We start from the raw sequence: 23,371 nt of genomic DNA, 5'->3' as shown, positions 1-23,371 counted from the left end.
TGAGCAGAAGACCAAGCAAGCAGTGGGCTTGACATCGGCCCAGCTTGCCCCTTGTTGGGGTCCAGACCACAGCGGAGCACGTCAGGCTGAGAGGGCAGAGTCAGAACTCCATAATGCTGGTTCAGTGTTTGACACACAATAAAAGGCTGCTCCTGCACAGGACATGAGTCTGGTTCCCTGGGAACCCAACGCCTGCTTTTGGCCTCTGCCAGCACCAGTCAGGCATGTGGTGCTCAGACATCATACATACATAGAGATGAAATAGCCGTACACATGAGTATGGTGCTCAGACATCATACATACAGATGAAACAGTCATACATGAATAAATAAACATTAAAAATAAGTGAAAACCAAAACATCAGCTCGTCTGTTAGAATAGATTTTATTAAAAGAAAATTGTGAACCAGGTGTGGTGGCATATGCCTATAATCTCAGACTTCAGAGATGGAGGCAGGAAGATCAGGAGTTCAAGGCCAGCCTCAGCTACATAGAAAATCTGAGGTCAGCCTGGACTCCAGGAGGCCATGCCTCAAACAATAACGATAACAAAGCAACAACTAAAAATCAACCCAAAATGATAGATAAGTGCTGGCTGGGCCACGAGGGGCTGGGTCCTCTGGGCACGGCGAGCGGGGATGTGTGATTAGGAGCTATGAAGAAAGAGTGAGGTTTCTCAGAGGATTAGAAAGAGCTCCACATGGGCCAAGGATCAAGGCTATGGGTGTGAACTAAGGAATTTAAATCAAGAGGCTGGAGAGATGGCTCAGCAGTAAAGCACGCTCACTGCTCTTCCAGAGGACCAGAGTTCATATCCCAGAACCCACATGGTGGCTCAAAACCGCCTGTGACTCCAGTTCCAGGGGTTTAGATCTGGTTTCAACTGTGCACCAGGAGTCTGCATAGACTTACATGCAGACAAAATAACCTTCCACATAAAATAAATAAGCAAAATCTTTTTTATGTGAAATCTTTTTACCGTGTGTGTTTTGAAACAGGGGTTCTCTGTGTAATCGTGGCTGTCCTGGAACTCGCTTGGTAGACCGGGCTGGCCTTGAATTCACAGAGATCCACCTGCTTCTGCGTCTGAAGTGCTAGGATTAAAGGAGTGTGCCACCACTGTCCGGCACAAAATCTTTTTTTTTTTTTTGAGGCATTTAAATTGAACTGTTAGGCAGCACGTGCATTTCATGTGCTCTGCGGTGCCAGGCACAGCGGATCAGCACCAGTGAGTGACGTGCGGCTGGGAAAGTGTTCAGAGAAAGGCAAATGGTAACAACAAAAGAAAAACCAGAAAAACAGCAGTAACACAAACAAGAGCAACGCTTGCGGCCCACCCCTCCAGCCGCAAGACCCTGACATTTGCTTTATTTGTATTTTTTAAACAAATTTAAATGCTAAGTATGGAAATAAACAGAAAAATATATGACCGATTGTCAGAAGATAAGTTAAAACTGAATTACCCAGAAATTACTCAGACAATGAAGTTAGTAGATAAGTACATTAAAACAGTAATAACCACTTCATTTTTTGAAAGTTACAAGAAAAATTGGATGTACTAAGATATGTAGATGATCTGGGAAGGAGGATCAGGGATTTCACCTAGAGCCTTGAGCACACAAAGTAGGTATCCTACTGCCTGAGCTACATTCCACAGCCCGTGAGACGTAGAAGACTTTTTCTAAAGACAGGGTCTCGTTCTGCAGTCCTTGCTGGTCTGGAACTCACTGTGTAGACCAAGCTGTCTCTAATACACAGATATCTGCCCACATCTGCCTCCCCAGTGCTGGGGTTAAAAGTGTGTACCAGCTCACTGGCCTTGACTTTTTCCCTCCGTTCTCATTCTCTTTCTGTCTCTCTGTCCTTCGTGTGTGTGTATCTGTGAGTGTGTGTAGTGTGGATGTATCTATATCTTTGTGTGTGTATCCCTGTTGAGTGTGAGTCTGTGTGTATCTGTGGGTGTATCTCTGTGTGAGTGTGCATGTGTGTGTGAGTGTGTATGTGTGTGTGTGTGTAACCATGTGTACCTGCATGCCACGGAACATATACGAGGTCAGGGGACAACCTTTGGTACTTGTTTCTCTTCTTCCACCATGTGGATTCTGGGGAGTGAATTCAAGCCATCGGGTTCTGTCACAGGATCCTTTTCACACTGCCAAACAAGGTCCTGCATTTGACATAAAACATGAAGAATTTGTCTTTTTGAGTCTGCTTGTTCACTAACATGATAATTTCCAGTGGCATCCACATTCCTGAAAATGTCATGATTTCATCTTCCTTTTTAAATGTATTGTTATTGTTATATTACTAATTATATACTAATGTGTGTGTATGATGTATACACATGAGTTTGGGAGTGTGTGTGCCAGGTTGCACAATGCTTTGTGCATACGTGGGGGCTGGAAGACAACTTTTGGGAGTTGTTTCTCGCCTTCCATCATGTGCTCTAGGGTTAGAACTTAGGTTTTCAGGCCTTGGAGGCGAACATTTTACCCGTTAAGCCATCTTACCAGCTGTGTGTGTGCCTGTGCACAGATGTACACACAGATGTGGGGGCCGGAGGATCTCCTCTTTAGTAGCTCTGTGATAGGCTGTCTTCTTTCACTGAACCTGAAGCCAGATTGGCCAATGAGCTTCGAGGCCTCGCCTGTCTGCTCCCCCCGGGCTATGTCTGAAATGCATGGCTCCTGGCGTTTTACAAGGGTGCTAAGATCCAAACTCGGATCACTATGCTAAGTGCTCTTACTCCAAGGAGTGCTTACAAGATATTAAATGAGCGAGTGTATATGGCAGGTGTAGCTGCTGCTATTATTGCTGTTGTTGAAGATGCTCCCTCTGCGTTTGCTGAAGATATAAGCGATGGAAGAAGGAACCTAGAGATGCAGGGTGTAGAGTATATTCAGAGAATACTGAGTAATCCCATCTGTCAGAACAGTAATATCCTTATGGGTGCATGTTGAGAAGTTTTTAATGTCACAATAAAGAGTGTGTATCTTGTTTGGTAAGCAATAAGAAACAATGACAGAATTTGTCAGTAGTTGGAAGAAAGGGCCAAAGAAAGAGAAGATAAACTGGGAGAGAAGGCACGTGCAAGATGAGGAGAGGGTTACAGGTGGTGTTTCCGAATGTGGAGGGGGGTGTCAGAAGAGACCATGACAGAGACATATGGAAGGATGGGTACAGGGAGAAGAAGGGCTTAAGAAGGAAGTACCTTGGCTATGTAGAGGATGGAATCTGGGGTCAGGTGAGGGTAAAGAAGTAATGGGGATATTCTGGGAATCGGGGGAGATAAAAGGTGATGGAGACAAGTGAGGTTTCTGGGGACAGGTAAGGAGCCTGTGGGCAAGTGAACTGCATAGATGAGTTAAGAAGCCCCGGTAGCTCTTACAGGATCATCTGAGAGTGCTCAGACTGGGTCTCGGGGCGGGGGGGGGGGGGGGGGGGGGGGGGGGGGGGGGGGGGGGGGGGGGGGGGGGGGGCAGAGTGGAACGTGATGTCAGAAAAATGGCAGTGATGTAAGGGCTGGGCGGTGGGGCGGTGATGTCAGGGCTGGTGCTGATGCTGGCGGCGCAGTGCATTGTGGGCAGCTCCCCACTCCGCTGCTACTGCTGCTGCTGCTGCTGCTGCTGCCGCTGCCGCCCGCCGCCCGCCGCCACCGTCGCCCGAGAAGGATCGGGGCCGGGCCGGGCCGGGATGGTTGGGGTCGGGAGGCCGCCGCCGCCGCGGGAGAGAGTGGGTCGCCCAGCGCCGCACTGAGCCGCCCCCGCCCCGCCCCGGCCCCGGGGGATGCGCCGCCCCGTGCCGCTGTCTTCACCGCCGCAGCCGCAGCCGCAGCCGCAGCGGACACCGAGCAGGTGAGGTGGGGCGGGGCCGGGCAGGCGGGCTGGGGTCCCTTCTGGGGTTCATCGGGCCTCCCGCCGGGCTCACCTCCATGGCTCGGCTACCATCCAGCAGCGGTCTTCGCCACCGCCGCCAGGAGATGGGACGCTGGCCTACACTCCCTGGGCCGCAGCCTGAGGCCTGGAGCCGCTCCCTGCCCCCGCACAGACCCACCCTCCCCAGCCCATCCTTCTTGCCTCCCCCACAACCCCTCCCCCAGCCCTCGTCCTTATGATTTCCCTCCTCAGTCTTCTGTCAGCTCTGACAGGTCACCCAGCTGTCTCTAGACCCTTACTCCCATCCTCAGTTCCTCCCTTCCACCCACCAGCCTCCCTTTTCTTTCTCCATCTGTGCCCAGAAGTCCCTCCCGTGGTCCTGTCGCTCCATCACTCCGTCCCTGCCACCATGATCTCCGTCTCTTGTCTACCTACCCCCTCCCCTCATCCTGTCACTCCACTCCGACAGGCCCTGTTCCCTGCACTCTCCTCCTCTCCTCTTTCCTCCTCTTCCCATTGCTCCTCATGGCTTTGCCTCTCCTGTCCTGGCCTCTAAGATTCCTCACACCTTGCATAGCCACACATCAACTCTTCTGTTTCCAAACCACAATATACTTCTAAACACTTACCTGTCTCTGTCTCTGTCTCTGTCTCTCTCTCTCTCTGTCTCTGTCTCTCTCTTTCTCCTTACAACACATTCTCATGCATACACACAGGCATGCCTACACACACACACACACACACACACACACAAAGGGGCCTCAGAGGACAGTAACCAAGCAGCCAAGCTTGTCAACCCAGTCTGGGATAACTTAGGTCCACGGAGGCATCCACTGGGAAGGGTGGTGGATAGGGTGGTCAGGTCTTTTCCCCTCAACCAATTCCAATTTTCCCAAGTATCAAGTGTAAGCCGCAGACAGATTGTCCTCATCCACCTGCAGAGACCACCAGACAGGACCGAGATCCCTCCAACTCTTCAACTTTTTAAAATTATTATTTTTTCTTCAGTACTGGGAACTGAATGTAGGACCTTGTGCTGATTGAGCTATATCGAGATATCTCAAATGCTGACTGAGATACATCAAGATCTCTCAACCCTCCTTTGGAGTCCTTTTATTCACTTTGTGTGTGGAAGGTGTATGCATGCCACCGTGCACACGTGGGCGTCAGAGGACAAGTTGCAGGGGTCTGGTTCCCTCTTTTCAACACACGGCTATCAGGAATCAAACTCAAGCTATCAGATTAGACGGTGAGGGTCTTTTTCCACAGGACTGCCTTGGCAGGTCCCAGCCCCTTTTTATTAAAAAGTACATTTTTGGTGGTGTTGGGAGTTGAAGCTGGTGCCTTGACCATATTGGACATGTACTCAAACACTCAGTTTCCTCCCCAGCCTGAATTTAACTTTTTCCCTTTCCCCTGTGCTGGGGCTGGGGCTGGGACCCATAGCTTCCTCCACACAAGGATTAAGCTGCAGCCCAGTTCCAGCAGAGGCCTCCTCCACACAAGTTTGATTGCTTCTCCAGTCTCTTTTGCTTAGTTTTGGTTCTGTTTTGTTTTCTTGTTTTCAGCCAGGGTATCTTGTAGCCCAGGTTGGCCTTGAACTTGCTGTGTAGCCAAGATTAGTCTTGAAATCCCTCATCCTCCTGCCCCCTCCCAAGAGTACTGGGGTCACAGGTGCATGGTACCATGCTCAGCTGCCCCAGTCTGGTCTCTACCTATATTCCAGAACCCCATTCCAGTTCCTCTCGTCTTGTCATTGTCCTTCCTGCCTTGCAAACTCTTGGTAGCCCATAGCCCTGGCGTTGTGTGGATTGGGGAAAACAATTCAGCTCAGATGTTTCAAAGAAAGATAAAAGGGAGTGGCAATGTTTTTCCCCACGGAGATTGTTTCTCTTCATGTCCCTGGTGGAGCACTGTGACCTGAAGATGTCTCAGGTCCCTTCCAGCCCACCCTGCCCTTGTTAGGGTGTCTAGACGCAGGACCTGAGAAGTTAGCCATCTCAAGGAGTTTCGGGTCCATGAGATAATTATAATGTCATTTCCCCCCATTTACAAAGAAGTTAGCCACAATTAGTAACTTTGGTGTTCCAGCCCATTTACAAAGAACTTAGCCCCTTCCAGCCTCTCCCGTGCCCAGTCCCCAGCCTGAATGATTTCCTTCACTCCTGTGTGTGGCTCTCCAGGGTCATGGTTAGAGTGTGGCACAGAACACATAGAGTATCTGTTGATGAAAGATGAGATGGTTCCCAGTTCTGGGCTGGCTTGGAAGAAATACCAGAAAGTCACCTTTGCTGGTCCCTTCTCTACACATGTGCACACAAAGCAAGAATCCACTCATACAGAGGGGTCCATGAACACAGCACACACATCTTTGGATAACTTGTGTCTTAGTCCTCTGTCGCTTGGGATACTGTCTCCCATGTCAACTTTTATCCACTTAAGCACAGCAGAAGCTGCCTTCCTCCTGGCTGACTCCACATAGATGTGAAAATGGACTTGCTCATCCCCGCCTTCCCAGACCTGTGATTCTCTGTCACCCTGCCTCCCCTCAGACAGCACCCACTACTCTGCTCGCCCCCAGTTCAGTCTGCCTTGGCCCCTGTGGAGCGGACACTGGGATACCATTCCTCTGAAGTCCATAGCTCGAGTCCATGGTCTTGTGGTCACTGTTGGCACATATCCTGGCCAGCGGGGTCAGCCTCCACTCGCTACAATCCATCTGCCTTCATGCCACCCTTAAGGTCCTCATTTTTCTTGATGGTCACATCTCTCTGGTTGGCTGGCCGGCCACTCTGATGAGGGTATCTCATGGCTTACCCGTAGGTCTTTCCGTTCAGCCAACCAGCAAAGCACAGCTCCTCAGGAGTTTTGTGACACTGTCTAGGTGTAGATGCTTGGGACCACAGGTAGAATGAGTGACTCAGGCTTGTCATTCTTGGGTCTCAGCCTAGGATGCCCACTGGCTAGCACATCTTCCCCTCATTAGTTTGGAATGTCTCTATGGTAAACCCATGGCTTGGTCACACATCACTGCCCTCTCCTGTTTTCATCTTGTGTGTCCTGTTGCTGATTTTCACACCTCCCTTCCCCTGACCTCCATCATATCTCCCCCAGCATCAGCTCCCCCCCGCACACAATCCGGCTTGGGAAGGATGCCTGCCAGCAGGATGGGGGTTCTTTCCATAGCTGTCAGGTGGTCTAGGGGGTCCGCCAGGCTGTTTACTGCCCTTCCTCACTCTCCCAGGTAGATGGCCCCCCAAGGGCAGGCCCTGCGGACACCCCTCCCTCCGGCTGGCGGATGCAGTGCCTAGCGGCTGCTCTTAAGGACGAAACCAACATGAGTGGGGGAGGGGAGCAGGCCGACATCCTGCCGGCCAACTACGTGGTCAAAGATCGCTGGAAGGTGGTGAGTGACCTAGCAGAGGGAGGGGTCTGGGAAAGGAGAAGCAGAGATCTGGAGACTTCCCAAGACTGGTGCCCTTGGAGCCCTTACCCTAAGTGGGAGGTGTCCTCGATCTCCTTTGCATACTGATCAAATGTTATTTTTTGTCCACACATTCTCCCAGTATCCTCTCTCCAACCCGGCTCCCTCTCACCCCTTCCTCGTGTTGGTCCAGCCTAGCCTGAACAACTCCTGGTTGGATGCCTAGGTGTGAGCTGCAGAGCCCGTGGTGCGGAGGAGGATGGTGGGGGAGGGGGCTCCTTCTCTGCCGCACCTTGGGGAAGGACATTGAGTGAGCATGTGTTCCTTTGCTTTCGCAGAGGACGGAAAGGCTTGGTTCTGAGGAAAGAGGCCCTTTAGGCTGCTCCCTCCGCATCCGCACTCCCTCTTCTCCATCCACCCTCCTCCCTTGCCGGGTTCCTGCGGCAGGTGCAGCACGCCGAGACTCCATCTCCCAGCGTGCCCTGTTCCTCCAACCCAGGACTTCAGGCTCCTGGGCCTGCTGGGAGTTGTAGTCCGCGTTTCTTTGTCGGGGGAGAATGATATCCTGGGTGGGAGGGGGCTATGTAAGGGTTGGAGCAGTGGTTGTGTCTAGGGAACCAGACCTACTGCCAGTCAGCCTCGACCAAATCCTTTTTTCTCCATCGCTGTAAAGCACCCTGGTGTCCTCTTTATTGTAGGGCGGGGTGATGTAGGATGGTATAGTGTGGGAAAAGTGTGTGCGGGTACGTGGGGTCTGCGCGGAAATGGGGATCCAGAGGGGAAGAAAGAACCATAGAGGTCAGATGTGTTTCACTGTATAGAGTTGTGTTCGTGTGTGCGCGTCCCTGGGCTCTGGTGTGGTGAAGCTCAGCTTGCTCACTAGGGCTGCTGGGTTGGAGAGGAGGGTGGGGTCTGGGTGCCGGTGGATCTCCATGGTAACAGTCACCCGGCCGCGCAGGTCCTCAGAGGTCCAAGGAGAGCATTTTCAGGAATTGGGAGTTGGGGTGTTAGGGAGGAGATTCTTAGGGCCCCGAAGGGGGATTCCTGAGAGGGAGAGTAACTGGAGGAGCCAGGGCAACCGTAAAAGGAAGGGGTGTTTGGCAAAGTGAGGAGCACCCCTTCAAGACCCCCGGGTCCCTGGCACATGGACTTGGTGTCTGGCAGATGGCAGACTGAATAACATTTGTACTGAAAAGGCTAGAAAAAGACTGTTCACACACAGAGTTTAGACTAAAGACCTTGTTGTGCTCTATGAAGGATGGAAGTGTACGGGGAGAGAGGAGACAGAGGGAGGGGGAGGGGCCATGGAGGGGGCAAGTACGCCAGACCTGGACTGTCCTTCTGTTCCTTCCCAGGAGAGCTGGAGAGACCCGGGAGGGGTGGGGCTGATGTGGGAATGAGGGAACCGGGAATCATGGATCAGAGATGGACTGCAACCCGGAGAAATGGGGGGGGGTGTCAGTGATTAGGATCACTGTAAGTTGTAAATAAATTTCTTTTCCCTAAAAAAACAAAAGATAAAATGAGCAAATTGTTCTCTAGGGGTGATCCTTGCAAGCCACATAACAAACAGCAGAAATAAAAGTCTTAGTGTTTGTTCTGTGCCTTTTAAAAAATAATTTATTTTATGTGCATTGATGTTTTGCCTGCATGTGTGTCTGTGTGAGGGTGTCAGATCTTGGAGCTACAGACAGTTGTGAGCTGTCATGTGGGTGCTGAGTATTTAACCCAGGTCCTCTGGAAGGACAGCCAAGTCCCCTTACCCCTGAGCCATCTCTCCAGCCTCTCTGGACACTTCTCATCCTCAGAGGCTGTGAAGATGTCCTCTGTAGGTTATCTCGGGCACTGATGGAGTAGATACAGCAATTACCAGCACGCCTGTTTCATAGATGTGATTAGCTAACTTGCCAAGTTCTGCGATCAGAAGGCAGGCTGAGGTCTGTCTGCTGGTGCAACGCAGTCAGCAAAACTCAGCCCATGCAAGAACTGGAGTCCAGGGGCTGAAAAGGTCTTTGTGGTTTGTTTCAATTCGACTCTCTCTTATTGAGGGAAAAAGAAGAGGCCCAAATAGTTTTTGAAATTGAGATGACTTTAGTTGCCCAGAGTGGAGGCAAGAAAAGGGTGTCCATCCCAAATAAACCGAGGCTCCATTGGGCTGGGCTTCTTCTCTGCTTTGGGGGGGGGGTCCTTTGATGTGGTGGGATCATTAGAACATACAGAAGAGGAGAAATGGCCTGAAAGGGTCCAAAGGGGAATCTCTCAAGGGTCTGCCTCGTGGAGTTCATCGGCCTAGGTGCTTTCGGCTCATGACACCTTCTTACTACCTTAGGGTAGTAAGCATAGCATCTTATGGCTTCATTGTTATAGAAAGTAATACATTCATATTCTAGACCGAGTTTTCCTCTGTGGTTCTAAAGTAAATTTATGTTTTGATTGTGAGCCTAGCCATTAATGGCTAAGCCATCTCTCCAGCCCCACTGTATCTTTTGATGAATAAGCATGCCGTCATTACGGAGCAGGAGGAAAGGATACTGGATGGATGGGTGCCACAACTAGACCCCTGCCCTAGGGATGGGTGGCAAATCAGGAAAGAAATGGGCTTAGTTTGAGGAAAAGGCCAATAAAGAAGCCGGGACCCTGGGAAACTGGGGAGTAGGTGTTAGGTATGGTCCCACCATCAGGGATTCTGGGGGCTTCAACATCAGCTCCCGCACTTGGCAGTGCCAAGCGGCTCATGTCCTGGAACCTTAAAGGTTCTACACTCACAGGTTCTGTCTCCAGTTGATGGAGTTTAGAGAAAATGCAGGCCCGTTATTTACAGCCAAGGCATTACAGGTCCTGGGCCCTGTGGCTTTCCCGTGTGCACCGTGGGGAGTCAGATGGTCCTCACATGTGTTGTGGAGCCTGGGAAACTGTGCCTGTGAGCCCTGTCTTACCTACCCTGCCGTCTGTGCTTACACACAGCGTGCTGTGAAAGGGTGTGGACAGGTTACTGGCTCCCAAGGTTAGCGCTCCCCTGGGCCGTCCCCACCGGGTTGTTAGGCTTCTGTTGTCCGGTAGTGTCTGTCAGAGTAGGACAGTTTTGCTTCTTTCTCCTCCTTTCCCTTCCTCTTTCCTTGTTTCCTACCCTGGCTCAAGAAACTTCTCCCTTCCTCATAGCTTTGGCTCCTCTTCCGTCTTTTACTGTTATTATTTTCTTTTTATATTTATTGATGTGCGGTGTGGCTCTGTGTGCCAAGATGTGTGTGTAGAAGTCAGAGGACAGCTTGAGGCCATTGGCTCGCTCCTTTTATGTGGGTCTTGGGGATCAAACTCAGGATGTCAGATTTGGCAGGAAGCACCTACCCTTGTGTCTCTCCCTCTCTCTTTTCCTCCCTCCCCTTCTTTGGAGACAGGGCCTCAGATATCCCAGGCTAGCCCTACTATGTAGCACAGGCTGGTACTGAGCCTTTACTTCCTTCCCCAGTGTGCACCACCAGGCCTGGTGGATGTGGTACTAGGGATCTAGCCTGGGGCTTCATGCATGCTAAGCAGGCACTGTCCTAACTGATCTACACCCCTGGCCCCACTCTCCTTTTAGAGAAGAGATGTGGGACGAGCCACAATCTCTAAAACTCTGTACCATCAGGGCTGTTTCATGTCTGCCTGAAGCCACATGCCTCTTCTCTTCTGCTCCTATTCAGATACCTGTCTGGTCCTGTGTGTGTGAGTGTGTGTGAATGTGTGTGAGAGAGTATGTGTATGTGAGTGAGTGTGTATGAGTGTGTGTGTGAGAGTGTGTGTATGTGAATGTGTGTATGTGAAATGTGAGTTTTTGTGTGTATGTGTGTGTGAGTGAATGTGTGTATGGTGTGTATGTGAGTATGTGTATGTGAATGTGTGAGAGTATATGTGTGTGAATGTGTGTGAGTGTGTGTATGTGAATGTGTGAGAGTATATGTGTGTGAATGTGTGTGAGTGTGTGTGTATGTGTGTGTGAGTGAGTGTGTGTATGTGAATGTGTGTGAGTATATGTGTGTGAGTGTGTGTATGTGTGTGTGAGTGAGTTTGTGTTGGAAGAGATCTATACTCATGGGCTGAGCTGTCTGTCTCAGAGGAGAGGAGGTGTGGGCACTGACTGGGTGGGGCAGGTGGTTCTTCCCTTCAAGAATGCATCCACCCATCAGTGGAGAATATGACCAGCAGAAGTGGGTTAAGGAACTGTCCAGCTTGATCCCTGAGCACAGTTCTTTCCCTCATCCACAGCTGAAAAAGATCGGGGGTGGGGGCTTTGGTGAGATCTACGAGGCCATGGATCTGCTGACAAGGGAGAATGTGGCCCTCAAGGTGGAATCAGCCCAGCAGCCTAAGCAGGTTCTCAAGATGGAGGTGGCTGTGCTCAAAAAGCTTCAAGGTACCACTCTGGGGCTGGGGCATGGGAAGGAAGGAGGTGATGGAGCCAGGATCTAAGAAAATGGGGCCAGAGCTTAGGAGAGGGATGGAGAGCAATGAGGGAGTCTGTGGGGCCAACTGAGGCGGGTCATGGCTTACAGACAACAGTGGGGCCAGAGAAGGCAGAACTAGGGTGGGGGTTGTAGGCCCTTAAAGAGGCGTTCCTGGAACCAGGGCTGGGGAAGGATTCAAGAGTGTTCCAGAGGGATGGCTAAGTGGCTCCAAGGTTAAAACGCTTCAGATTCTCGTAACCCTCATAAGAGCTAGGTGGGCACAAATAGTGTGTGTGTGTGTGTGTGTGTGTGTGTGTGTGTGTGTGTGTGTGTGTGTGTGAGGTGGGGCACGCCAGAGCCTGTCTGTGGCTGATGAGGAGGAAGGAATGGGACTTGGGAGGCCCTGTTTCTGTGCCCTGCAGGGAAGGACCACGTGTGCAGGTTCATTGGCTGTGGCCGGAACGAGAAGTTTAACTACGTGGTGATGCAGCTGCAGGTATGTCCCTACCTACCTCTTTCCCCAGAGCTAGCGTGTGACTTGGGCGGAGCATGGGGAAGGGAGGTTTCTGTTCCTGATGCAATGGGTAGAGGTAGGCATAACCCTTTGGGGGCAAGGCTGGGTGGCCGTCACAGTGGCAGCTGGAAAGTTCCCCTCCTATCTCATCTTGTCCATCTCGCCCACCCCACCCAGGGTCGGAACCTGGCTGACCTGCGTCGCAGCCAGCCGAGGGGTACTTTCACGCTAAGCACTACACTGCGGCTGGGCAAGCAGATCCTGGAGTCCATCGAAGCCATTCACTCCGTGGGCTTCCTGCACCGGGACATCAAGCCGGTGAGCGATGCGCCTGAGCCCTCCAGTGCCGGAGCCTGGCTGCTCCGCTCCAGTGCCGGAGCCTCTTGTACTTGAGCATTTCTAGATCTACACCGAACCCCATCTCCTCTTTCTCACCTTTCGGCCATGCCAGGCCTAGTGCCCGGCTCTCATCTCTGCCCTCCATTCTGCATCTCTCACCCTCGACCCCGTGTAGTCCCTCAGTCTAGAGGTGAGGAGGTCAGGAGAGGCCACCTGACTTTCTGTGGCATCTTGGATCTTGGTGCTAGAAAAATAAAGTACAGTCCTCTAACCTAAAGGGGTAAAGCTGGGTGAACGGCCTAAGAGCACGTGGCAAGAAAAGGCACAGGGCAGCTGATTTTGAGCCAGGCAGCCATACCAAACCCCTCTGCCCCTGTAGGGAGCTGAGGGTTTGGAGCAGGGTGGACCGGCACTCAAAGCCTGTTTTCACCAGTTCTGATTGAGGGGGCATCTCACCCCCTCAGCCTTTGACCCTCCCTTCCTGTGTTTCTAAATTGAGGATAGCCATACCTGCTCTATTGCTGAGATGCGCAGCCGTCCTCCTATGAATGTGGGTGGATGTAAGATCCATGGGTGGGGGGCCCGTCAATGCTGGCACAGCAGTGTCTTAGTGGGTCTGGGGGTGCTGGACCCCAGTTCACAGCTGCTATCTTCCCACAGTCCAACTTTGCCATGGGCCGGCTGCCTTCCACCTACAGAAAGTGCTACATGTTGGACTTTGGTCTGGCCCGGCAGTACACTAACACTACAGGGGACGTCCGGCCCGTGAGTACCACTAGGCATGAGAATGGTGGGGGCTCTAAGGATTCTCTGGTCTGGGAACACTTCACCGTTTTCCTTGTGGCTGCCTAAGCAGGCTTGGGTTCTTTTCAGTTATCAGTACATCCCACCCTGGGATGACAGCCTGGGCTCCTGGGTATCGGGATGAAGTGGGCAGTTAGTCTTGGTGGTGGGAGGGTTGACAGTGTGGCCTGAGCTGTTGTCTCTTTTGCGCAGCCTCGGAATGTGGCCGGGTTCCGGGGGACTGTTCGCTATGCCTCGGTCAATGCCCACAAGAACCGGGTGAGTGAGCAGCCTAGCCTGAGTTAAGGACTAAGGGCTGCAGGACAAAGTTGGGTATGAAGTGGGCCGTGGATGTCGAGGTGGGGAGAAAAGAAAGGGGTGTGGGCTGTAGCCAGTCAGCCCCTGAAACTTGGAGTGGGAGGCAAGTGTCACCGCTGGCTTCCCGTGATGTCCTTCTCTTCTGGGCTCTCATCATTTCTCTTCCCACTGAAAATCCCTGGTAAATGGACAGAACAGGCACAGAACCATTTATTGTGGTGTCTGCGTGCTGAGGTATAGGACGAGCCACAGTCAGAGAGATCCCAGCTTTGTCTGTCTGGGTCCAGGTGTCAGACGTCCCCAGAAAAGGGTCCACTACCCCTTCTCAGAGGAGGGCGTGAGAACTGCAGGTAACGCTCTCCATACCTCTCAGGAGATGGGCCGCCACGATGACCTGTGGTCCCTCTTCTACATGTTGGTGGAGTTTGCAGTGGGCCAGCTACCTTGGAGGAAGATCAAGGACAAGGTGAGGCTCCTGCTGCTGGGTGGAAGAGGCAGAGGGTAAAACAGCTGGGCCTCACCTGCTGTGTCTGTGTCCGCACCCCTCCAGGAGCAGGTGGGGATGATCAAGGAGAAGTACGAACACCGGATGCTGCTGAAGCACATGCCCTCGGAGTTCCATCTCTTTCTGGACCACATCGCCAGCCTTGACTACTTCACCAAGCCTGATTACCAGGTACCCCCAGCCTGGGGCACAACTGAGAAGCTTCTGGCTCCCAGCAGTGATGCCCCCTTGTAGCCTGGCATAATTCAAGATTGCCCCTGTGTCTGTCCCCTTGATCTACCTGCATCAAACTGTTTAAAGCAGTCTCTGCTCAGCCTTTTCAAGAGTCGACCCTCCCCAGTATACGTAGTGTTCTTGTGTTATCACAGTCAAGCATCTGAGGCAGGGGCATGGTCATACACACCTTTAATTCTAGCACTTGGGGCAGGGGGCAGATGTCTTTGTGAGTTTGAGGACAGGCCAGCTGGGTGACATAATGAGACCCTGGGAGGGGAGTGACCATCATGTGTTTGACAGCAGAACTCTGCGGGAAGCTAACTGGGATGATTGTTCATAGATGGGAAACTGAGGGTAGATAGACCTCGTGGTTAAGAGAAGGGCTGGGCTCAGAGACAGTGATGCATCCCTTGTTGACAGGGTACAGACCATCCTTAAAATGTCCCTGAATGCCATGTAAGAGTTCACTTCCCAAACCTGGACAGGACCTCCCCTTCATACCCCTGGTCCTACAGCATGGCAAACAAGATGAGATTAAGTAAAACTCAAGAGAAAAATGACCCAAGTAAGAGACCAGTAAACACGAGCCTCCCAAGCTGTAGCAGATTACAGTGCTGGTGTTTTTGAGACAAGGTCTCATGTAGACCAGCTGTCCGCAAACTCACTGTGTAGCTGAAGATGACCTTGAACTTCTGACCCTCCTGCCTCCACCTCCCAGATGCTGGGATTTAGGACGCGTGCCACCGTGCCCAGTGCTGTGCTGTGCCTGAGACTGAACCCAGGGCTTCCTGCATGGCAAACACGCAGACATTCTACCAACATAGCCGCATAACCAACCTCAGTCAACTTTTTTTTTTTTTAAGTAGAGGGTGTATGTTCTAAAATAGTGATTTAAAAACTAGTGTTGCCAGGTGTGGTGATACTCAGCTATAGTCCCAGAACCCATGAGATAGAAGCAGGAGAATCATGAATTTGAGGTCAGCCTGGGCTGCACAGGGAGACCCTGTCTCAGTAACAACAGGGCTAGGAAAACGCTGCGTTGGTCAACAGCGCTTGCTGATCCTGCAGAGGACCCGAGTTCAGTTCCCAGCACCATGTCAGGAGTTTCACAACTACATACAAGCCAGCTCCAGGGAAGCTGACAGCATCTTCTGGCCCACGGCACCTGCATTCATATGTATACCCCCCACACACATATACACATAATTAAAAAAAATAAACACACAACCCAAAGTCAAGCACATAGTGTTATGTACTATACATAATTGTGTGTCACGTTGTGTATGTGACTGAGGGTGCCAGCATCACTGCACCCTGGAGTACGCTGTAGCACAGTCACAATGACTGTGACATGACCAGGTGGTACATCACGCCACCACCCTCATCGACATCCCTGTTGGGAGGGATGCTTGCCTGACTCCAGGTCTAACCCTCCCCACAGCTCCGTCACTACACCTCATGGCACCTGTCGCTCTGTTTGGAGACTGTAGACACACATCATCGGTGTTTACCCAGAAACCGCTGTGCATGAGGCACAGTGGTGCCCACTGCAGGGACTCGGTCTCCTTCACGCAGTAGACACCAAAGCAAGTCTGGCTCTGAAGAGAGCCAGCCCAACCTTAAATGGCCTGGGCTGCTCAGAGGTTTTGTAGCCACTTGCTACCTCTTGAACCCAGCATCCCAGTTGCTGGTGAGCTGACATCCCACTTCTTGCCCTGGCTTGGCCTCATTGAGTCCCTTGGTCCACACAGTTACACACACCTACATACTAAAGCCCCGTGATGACTGCCAGAGGTGAAGAATGGGCAGAGAAGCATGGAAATAATGCAGAAGGAAGGTTCTGTGCCCAGTGATGAGGGGGAGCTGTATGGGAGGGTGAGGCAGGTGTCAGGGAGGAGGGTGGGAAAGGCACCCCATCAGAGGCAGCAGCCTGCAGAGAGGCCTAAGACCATGAGGGAACCCAGTGGTTCAGGGCCATTGATGTGCCTGTTAAGATGACAGGAATGGCGGAAGAGTCTGGAGACTGTCCTCAGGGGACTAGTGTCCATCTGGTGGGCTTCATCCAAGATGCTCATTTGCATAGGGCTTTGTGCTTTGTTTTCCTTTGAAACCCATGTGCCCTTCTCCTTCCAGTGCCCCCCGAGGCCCGTCTCTGAGCCGGAAGTCCCCATCTTCCCCCCACTGCTATCCCAGCCATTGCCCCTTTCACCTGGCTAGCCCCGGGGTCACCTCTCTGTCCTCCTGCCACCCCCACCCCTGCAGTTGATCATGTCGGTGTTTGAGAACAGCATGAAGGAACGGGGCATTGCTGAGAATGAGGCCTTTGACTGGGAGAAGGCAGGCACTGATACCCTCCTGTCCACAAGCACCTCCACCCCACCCCAGCAGAACACCCGGCAGACAGCAGCCATGTTCGGGTGAGTCTGAGCGGGGGCATCACGGTGCGTGGGGCGGTCACCCAGGAGGCCAGCCCCTCTCATCCTCCTTGGACCCTGGTTGTGTCTTCATGTTGGGTTCTTGAGCTATCCCGTCACGGTCTGCGCTGAATCTGAGCTGGAGTGGGTATCTTCTTGGAGCTTTTTTGTTGTTTATTTTCAAGACAGGGTTTCTCTGCAGCCTTGGCTAGCCTGGGACTCGCCCTGTAGACCAGGCTGACCTCAAACTCACAGAGATCCGCTTGTGTCTGCCTCCCAAGTGCTGGGATTAAAGGTGTGCGCCACCACCGCCCGGCTCATTTAGATCTTTTGACTAAGGAAGAGATCCTGGGTGAAGCGACTTGAGCCGCAGCCTCCCTTCCTCATTGTAGACGACGAACTTGTATATCTCACATCCAGACGCCACGGGGCTCAGAGGGACAATGACCCCTGTCTTCATAGGGCCTCGGCCAATGCTGGGAGGTGGCCAGTGATTTCAGAACCGTGTGAGGCACATGGAAGGGTGTCTGGGGGAGAATCCTGACTAAAGGGTCCCACCTCTACCAGTCAGGGTTCCCTAGGGAAACAAAACTTATAGAATGAATATATTTATTAAGATGGCTTATAGGCTGTGATCCAGTTAGTCCAACAACGGCTGTCTATCAATGTCCAGGAATTGGTAGTTATTCAGTCCATGAGGCTGGATGTCTCTGCTGGTCTTCAGTATACACTGAAGTAGGCTCTAAGGCCAGTGAAAGAATGGACTTGCCAGTGACAGCAAGAACAAGCAGGCAAAGGAGAGCAAGTTTCTGTCCTCCGTGTCCTTTATAAGGCTAAAGGCAGAAGGCATGGCTCAGATTAAAGGTGGATTTCTGACTTCGAAAGGTCTGGATTCAAGGTGGATCTTCTCACCTTAAAGATAGATCCAGGTTAGAAGTGGGTCTTCCCACTTCACACGATTTAAGAACACTCCCTCACAGGTGTGCCTGGCCGTTTAGGTTTTAGTTAAATGCAGACGTGGTCAAGTCGACAGACAGCCAAGACTGGCCGTCGCAACACCTAATCCAGGGCCGCCTTTGGGAGGAAGATGTCACAGAAATTGCTGGCACACCACAGTGGCCCAGTTCTGTACTAAGGTTACTCGGAGAAGTGGGGCATGAGGGTACATATCTAATTGCAGGATGAGGCAGGAGTATTATGAGTTTGAGACTAGCTTGGGCTACACAGGGAGACTTTGTTTTAAAAACAGAAAGAAGAGACTGGGGATGTGGCTCAGTGGATAAATCACCTGCAGGCCAAGTGTGAGGACCTGAGGTAGGGCCCACAGCACCCACAGAAAGGAGACACAGTACTGCACCTCTGGAATCTATGTGTCCCTGTGGCGAGACAGAAACCCCTGAGTGTAGGGACAGAAACCCCTGAACTTGCAGCTCAGCTAACCTGATGCACATGAGAACCTTACCTCAGTGGACCCGGGGGTCAGCCGGCCAGTCAGTCCAGCTGAAATGGCGAGTTCCAGGTCCATTAAGAGACCCTGTCTCAAAACACAGGGTGAGGGCTAGGTGGGGTGGCACACACCTTTGATCCCAGTACTCAGGTGGCAGAGGCAGGCAGATCTCTGGGAATTTGAGACCAGCCTGGTTTACATAGCAAGTTCCAGACCAGGCAGGATGACATAGTAAGACACTCTCTCAAAAAAACAAAGAAATGAACAAAAACAAAAAACAAGGTGAAGAACCTTAGAGGAAGACATTCCCACACCAACCCTTGGGCTCCACATGCATGTGCACAGGTGAACACACACACACACACGCCACAGCTGCGTCTCAAGGTGGAAGGAGAGCCAGCCACTAAGGTTGTCATCCAACCACCACATTCATTCGGTATCATGTACTCTTGTGTACACACAGAGATAAAAATAAACAACAAAAATAGAAAATGAAATGTATTAAGGAGCTGAAACATGAAACTTAAGAGAGGGCTCGGCAGTTAAAAACACTGGCCACTCTTGCAGAGGACCTGGGTTAGATTCCCAGCATACACATGGTGGTTCACAGTTGTCTGTAACTCCAGACCAGGGGATCCAGCGCTCTCTAATGTCTTTCTCAGGCACTGCACACACATGGTGTATATACATACATGCAGGCAAAACACTCATACGTATAAAAGTAAATGCATCTTTTTAAAAAGATCTCTGGATAAGGAGTATATAGGGTCTTTTCAGACTTCTCTGGGGTCTGGAAGGAGCGAGGCACTGACAATGGGCTGCAGCAAGGGCTGGGAAACTCACGGGTCCCCTAAAAAGGAGGGGCTCAGTGGGGATGTGCCAGTCCCTGCCAGCGTGAGGATGGTCTGGTCTCAGAGGCCTGTGGGTCAGGGATGGCAATGGAGCGTCCACTCTGGAGATTTCCCCAGGGCCTGTGCTGGCAGGAAGTCAAAGAGACAAAAGGACGTCCCTTCCAGTCCTGCCCATGACTCTCCTGTTCTCCCCAGAGTGGTCAACGTGACACCAGTACCAGGGGACCTGCTTCGCGAGAACACTGAGGACGTGCTCCAGGGCGAGCACCTGAGTGACCAGGAGAATGCACCCCCGATCCTGCCTGGGAGGCCGCCAGAGGGCTTGGGCCCTGGTCCCCACCTTGTCCCCCACACTGGGGGTCCTGAGGCTGAAGTGTGGGAGGAGACAGATGTCAACCGCAACAAACTGCGCATCAACATTGGCAAAGTAATTGCATCCAGGCAGAAGGGTGTGGGTAGCCATCCCCATCTGGGTTCCCAGCCCTTGGCCCTATCCTCCCAACCTGCCACCAACCTGCCTCATGTCTCTTTTAAACGTGAGAAAGCCTCTGACCCATAGCCAGCTTGTGAACCCCAACTCACTGTATCCTCTCTTCCACAGACCCCCTGTGTGGAGGAAGAGCAGAGTCGAGGAGTAGGGGTCCCCAGTTCCCCAGTGCGTGCCCCTCCAGACTCCCCAACAACCCCAGTACGGTCTCTACGCTACCGGAGGGTCAACAGCCCAGAGTCAGAGAGACTATCTACAGCAGCTGATGGGCGGGCAGACCTGCATGAGAGGAGGTGAGTTTGTAGACAGGACTCGGGTGACAGAGGCCTTCTGGTCCCATCTGCCCTCATCAGCGTGGCTGGTCCGTGGAAGGTCATCTATGAGGCAGTAGTTAGGGAACTCTAGAAAGCATGGTGAAGGCTGCGCTTGATTTGGGGTCAGTTGGTGGCCTCTGGTAGGACATCCATGGAGGAAAGAATGGGACAGGCCAGTGTCTGGACCCAGGTCGTGGTTCTGCGTGACGTTTTCCTAGACAACAATTCACAGGTGCCCAAAGAGCAGCAGAGGCGGGTTTCCTTTGACCTGCAGGCAGAGAGCCCGAGAGAAGTTTAAGGGACTGCTGGTGGCAGGGTGAGACAGATTTGGGGGCCTAAGAGGTGTGAACCGAGAGCAGAGGGACCCAGCAGAAACGGCTGGTGAGAGGAAGGGTTGCAGGGGGTGCTGAGGGAATTGGCTTTTGGAAGGTGGGATGAGGTAAAGTTGGCCGTGGTGGGTGTAGCTGGCAGGGGTTAGCCAGGCCATCACCTGAGTGGATGGGACACCAGGTGGGGAGCTCCTGGAAGATGAAAGTCACTGATTTTCCTTAGCATCTGAGGACCTTTGCTCCAGAGTAGACCAGGGCCTTCTCTGCACTGGAAAGAGAAAAGAGGCTCTCGGCCCTGCAGGAAGATGGCATCCTTTCTGATGCCCACTCAGTATCTTTCCTGATGACCCACACCAGCCACGGCCCCTCCCCTGGACCTTGCCCTAAACTGTCCCAATCTTCCAGATCGGACACGGTGCCAGTTTGGGGGCTAGACAAACCCAAGACAGGTCTGGGTCCCTCCGTGTGTGACAGCACACACTCGCTTACCTGGGCTGTCCTGCCAGGCACCATCAGAGACCTCATCTTCACCCGTGGCAGCATGGAGTCCCATGGACACGGAGAAGCAAGGAAGGGACATGATGGAGACCAGAGGGCAAGTGTCCCTAGTTTGGAAGAGCTACCGGCTCAGGAGCAGTCGGGGAAACAATGGCAGTTTCCCCCGAGACTGGCAGGAAGGGGTGGGTGAGGAGAGTTTCTGCTACAGAAGGTTCAGGATGCTGCCATAGGGAAGGAGTAGGATGGCTTGGTGGCACTTGGGGCACAAGGGCAGATAAGGCTGGGGTGTCCCAATTCTCACCCTTGTCTTCTAGACACACAGGAACACACACGTGCAGAGCTCACCTCCTGTTTTCTTACCTTCTGTCCTTCCTGTCCCTCAGAACAAACTGTGCTCTCAGGGAATGTGATCATCCACGTGCAGGGAGTTCCAGGGCGGCCTCTGTCAATGATGTTTTGTTTTAAGCCTTACTAACAAATCGATTCAAATACGGTGTAGAATGGGTTATGCGGTGGCCATGCAGGTAGGGCAGGGTCTTTTAGAAAGGCTAATGGGAGTTCTGCTCCGCGCATCTTTCCTCTGCAGCGGAGTCACTGACCCCACATGAGTTAGGCCTGGTGCTTTTCTTGCTGTTCTGGGGCCAGGAGCCAACACTTCTTCCTTACGTAGCATCTTCCTTTACCACACACAACCACACGGTATAAGAGACACCTCCCTTTGGGGCTGCTGCCACACCGAACAGAGACCTTCTGAGTGCTGATCGAGAGTCAAAGGCACAGTTCAGGATGATGACAGAAGTCCCAGCAGGATCTGTGCCCTGAGTTTAGACGTTAGAGGAACCAGGCCCTGCCAGGCGAAGGCCACAGTCTATCTGTAAGGAAGACAGATACACCAGCTGGTCTGAGGTCCATGGTGTGGTGGGGGCTCGGGGTGCCTTGTGGGGACAAGTAACTGCCCGTGTAGGGAAGGGGGACTCACCACAGGAAGTTCTTCAGAGTAAGGTGGGAGAAGAGGATGGAGGCACAGGCCTTTGAGGTGAGGGTGAACTGATAAAGAAAAGCGAGTGAGGCCGGGCAGTGGCTCACGCCTTTAATCCCAGCACTTGGGAGGCAGAGGCAGGTGGATCTCTGTGAGTTCGAGGCCAACCTGGTCTACAAGAGTTAGTTCCAGGACAGGCTCCAAAGCTAGAAAAACGAGTGGATCTGATAGGCCTGGCTAGGGAAAGAGCAAAACGGTTAGGTTGAGAGGCCCTGGGTACAGGCTAAGGAATGCAGACTCAGGTTTGTGGCTAGGGACTGCAAGGCCCAGCCTGCCTGGGGTTATAAAGTGCCAGCTGGGCAGGACCGGAGGGTGTCAGAAGTGGAGCTCGGAGCCATCTGTAAACTCAGGTGTCAGGGTACATATGCCCTGGGTGCAGCAGGAGGGAACCACAGATGGAGCGTAAGTACCTGCTGAGTGTTGGAAAGGCTGGATTCCCCAGAGTAGCCCAGAGGAGATGGATGAGTTCGCTTTCTGCACGCTCATCTTCCTGGAAGATGGTAAGCATTAAGGAATATTTATTTGCTAAATGAATGACAGGTGGATAGGTAAGTGAAGTGTTTCTAGAAAGTGATGTTGATGCAGTCACACAGTCACACTCTTGATGTGACTGCCACTGGCTTGATGTCCTCGGGGCTTCAGAGGCCAGCACTGAGCTCCCTTCGGGTGACTCTTGCAGGTCACGGATGGATTTGCCTGGGTCACCCTCACGACAGGCCTGCTCCTCACAGCCAGCTCAGATGTTGTCAGTGGACACAGGCCATGCGGACAGGCAGGCCAGCGGCCGCATGGACGTGTCAGCCTCCGTGGAGCAGGAGGCCCTGAGCAACGCCTTCCGCTCGGTGCCTCTGGCTGAGGAGGAAGACTTTGACAGCAAGGAATGGGTTATTATTGACAAAGAGACAGAGCTCAAGGACTTCCCTCCTGGGGCCGAGCCGAGCACGTCAGGTACCACGGATGAGGAGCCTGAGGAGCTGCGGCCTTTGCCTGACGAGGGTGAGGAAAGGAGACGCCTAGGGACAGAGCCCACTGTCAGGCCCCGAGGACGTGGCATGCAGACGCTGGCAGAGGAGGACCTGCGGCAGATGCTGCCCCAGCCTGCACCACCTCAGCTTAGCCAGGCTGATGGCCGGTCAGAGACATCCCAGCCACCCACGCCTGGCAGCCTTTCCCACTCTCCCCTGCACTCGGGACCCCGCCCTCGACGGAGAGAGTCGGACCCCACGGGCCCTCAGAGACAGGTAAGACTTGTGTATGACTCTCCTATCCCGAGACCCCTAGAGCCGTGCAGGCAGGCCTAGTGTGTTCCACTGTTGCCCCTCTGGCCTAGGAACCCAGCAGTGACAGGGCCATGGTGGAGACAGACAGGTGTAAGTGGGGACAGACAAGGCTTAAGTTGTGGGCTAAGTCTTATGAGTCCAGCTAGGTGACAAAGCAGGAGAAAGGCCTCCGGAGCCCCGAGGAGAGCATACACAGACCTTGTGGGGGCAGTCTTCAGCACGGTACCGATGAGGATGGGAAGCAGGGCCTAGGGTAACTCATCGAAGGCTTTTAAATAGGAGTATGACACTGTGGTGGCTTTGAGACTTTAGACA

General features: G+C 52.7%; 1 protein-coding gene across 1 annotated transcript in view; it reads left to right on the top strand.

Annotated features, from left to right (window-relative positions):
* The first annotated feature begins 7,172 nt into the window (after positions 1 to 7,172).
* Ttbk1 (tau tubulin kinase 1) overlaps positions 7,173 to 23,371 on the top strand; it is a 36,346-nt gene continuing 20,147 nt past the window's right edge. Inside the window, exons 1-12 of the mRNA XM_050122820.1 lie at positions 7,173 to 7,280; positions 11,544 to 11,691; positions 12,145 to 12,218; positions 12,414 to 12,554; positions 13,236 to 13,340; positions 13,572 to 13,637; positions 14,050 to 14,142; positions 14,227 to 14,352; positions 16,660 to 16,814; positions 19,305 to 19,536; positions 19,711 to 19,889; positions 22,456 to 23,017. Coding sequence (XP_049978777.1) covers positions 7,173 to 7,280; positions 11,544 to 11,691; positions 12,145 to 12,218; positions 12,414 to 12,554; positions 13,236 to 13,340; positions 13,572 to 13,637; positions 14,050 to 14,142; positions 14,227 to 14,352; positions 16,660 to 16,814; positions 19,305 to 19,536; positions 19,711 to 19,889; positions 22,456 to 23,017 — 1,989 coding nt within the window. The remainder of the gene's footprint in view (positions 7,281 to 11,543; positions 11,692 to 12,144; positions 12,219 to 12,413; positions 12,555 to 13,235; positions 13,341 to 13,571; positions 13,638 to 14,049; positions 14,143 to 14,226; positions 14,353 to 16,659; positions 16,815 to 19,304; positions 19,537 to 19,710; positions 19,890 to 22,455; positions 23,018 to 23,371) is intronic.

The sequence above is a fragment of the Alexandromys fortis genome, unplaced genomic scaffold (genome assembly GCF_014885135.2).
Source record: "Alexandromys fortis isolate MF-2015 unplaced genomic scaffold, M_Fortis_MF-2015_v1.1 scaffold_212, whole genome shotgun sequence".
Taxonomy (NCBI): Eukaryota; Metazoa; Chordata; class Mammalia; order Rodentia; family Cricetidae; genus Alexandromys; species Alexandromys fortis.
The sequence above is the reverse complement of the archived record's forward strand: the minus strand, read 5'-3'. Positions and strand labels throughout refer to the sequence as shown.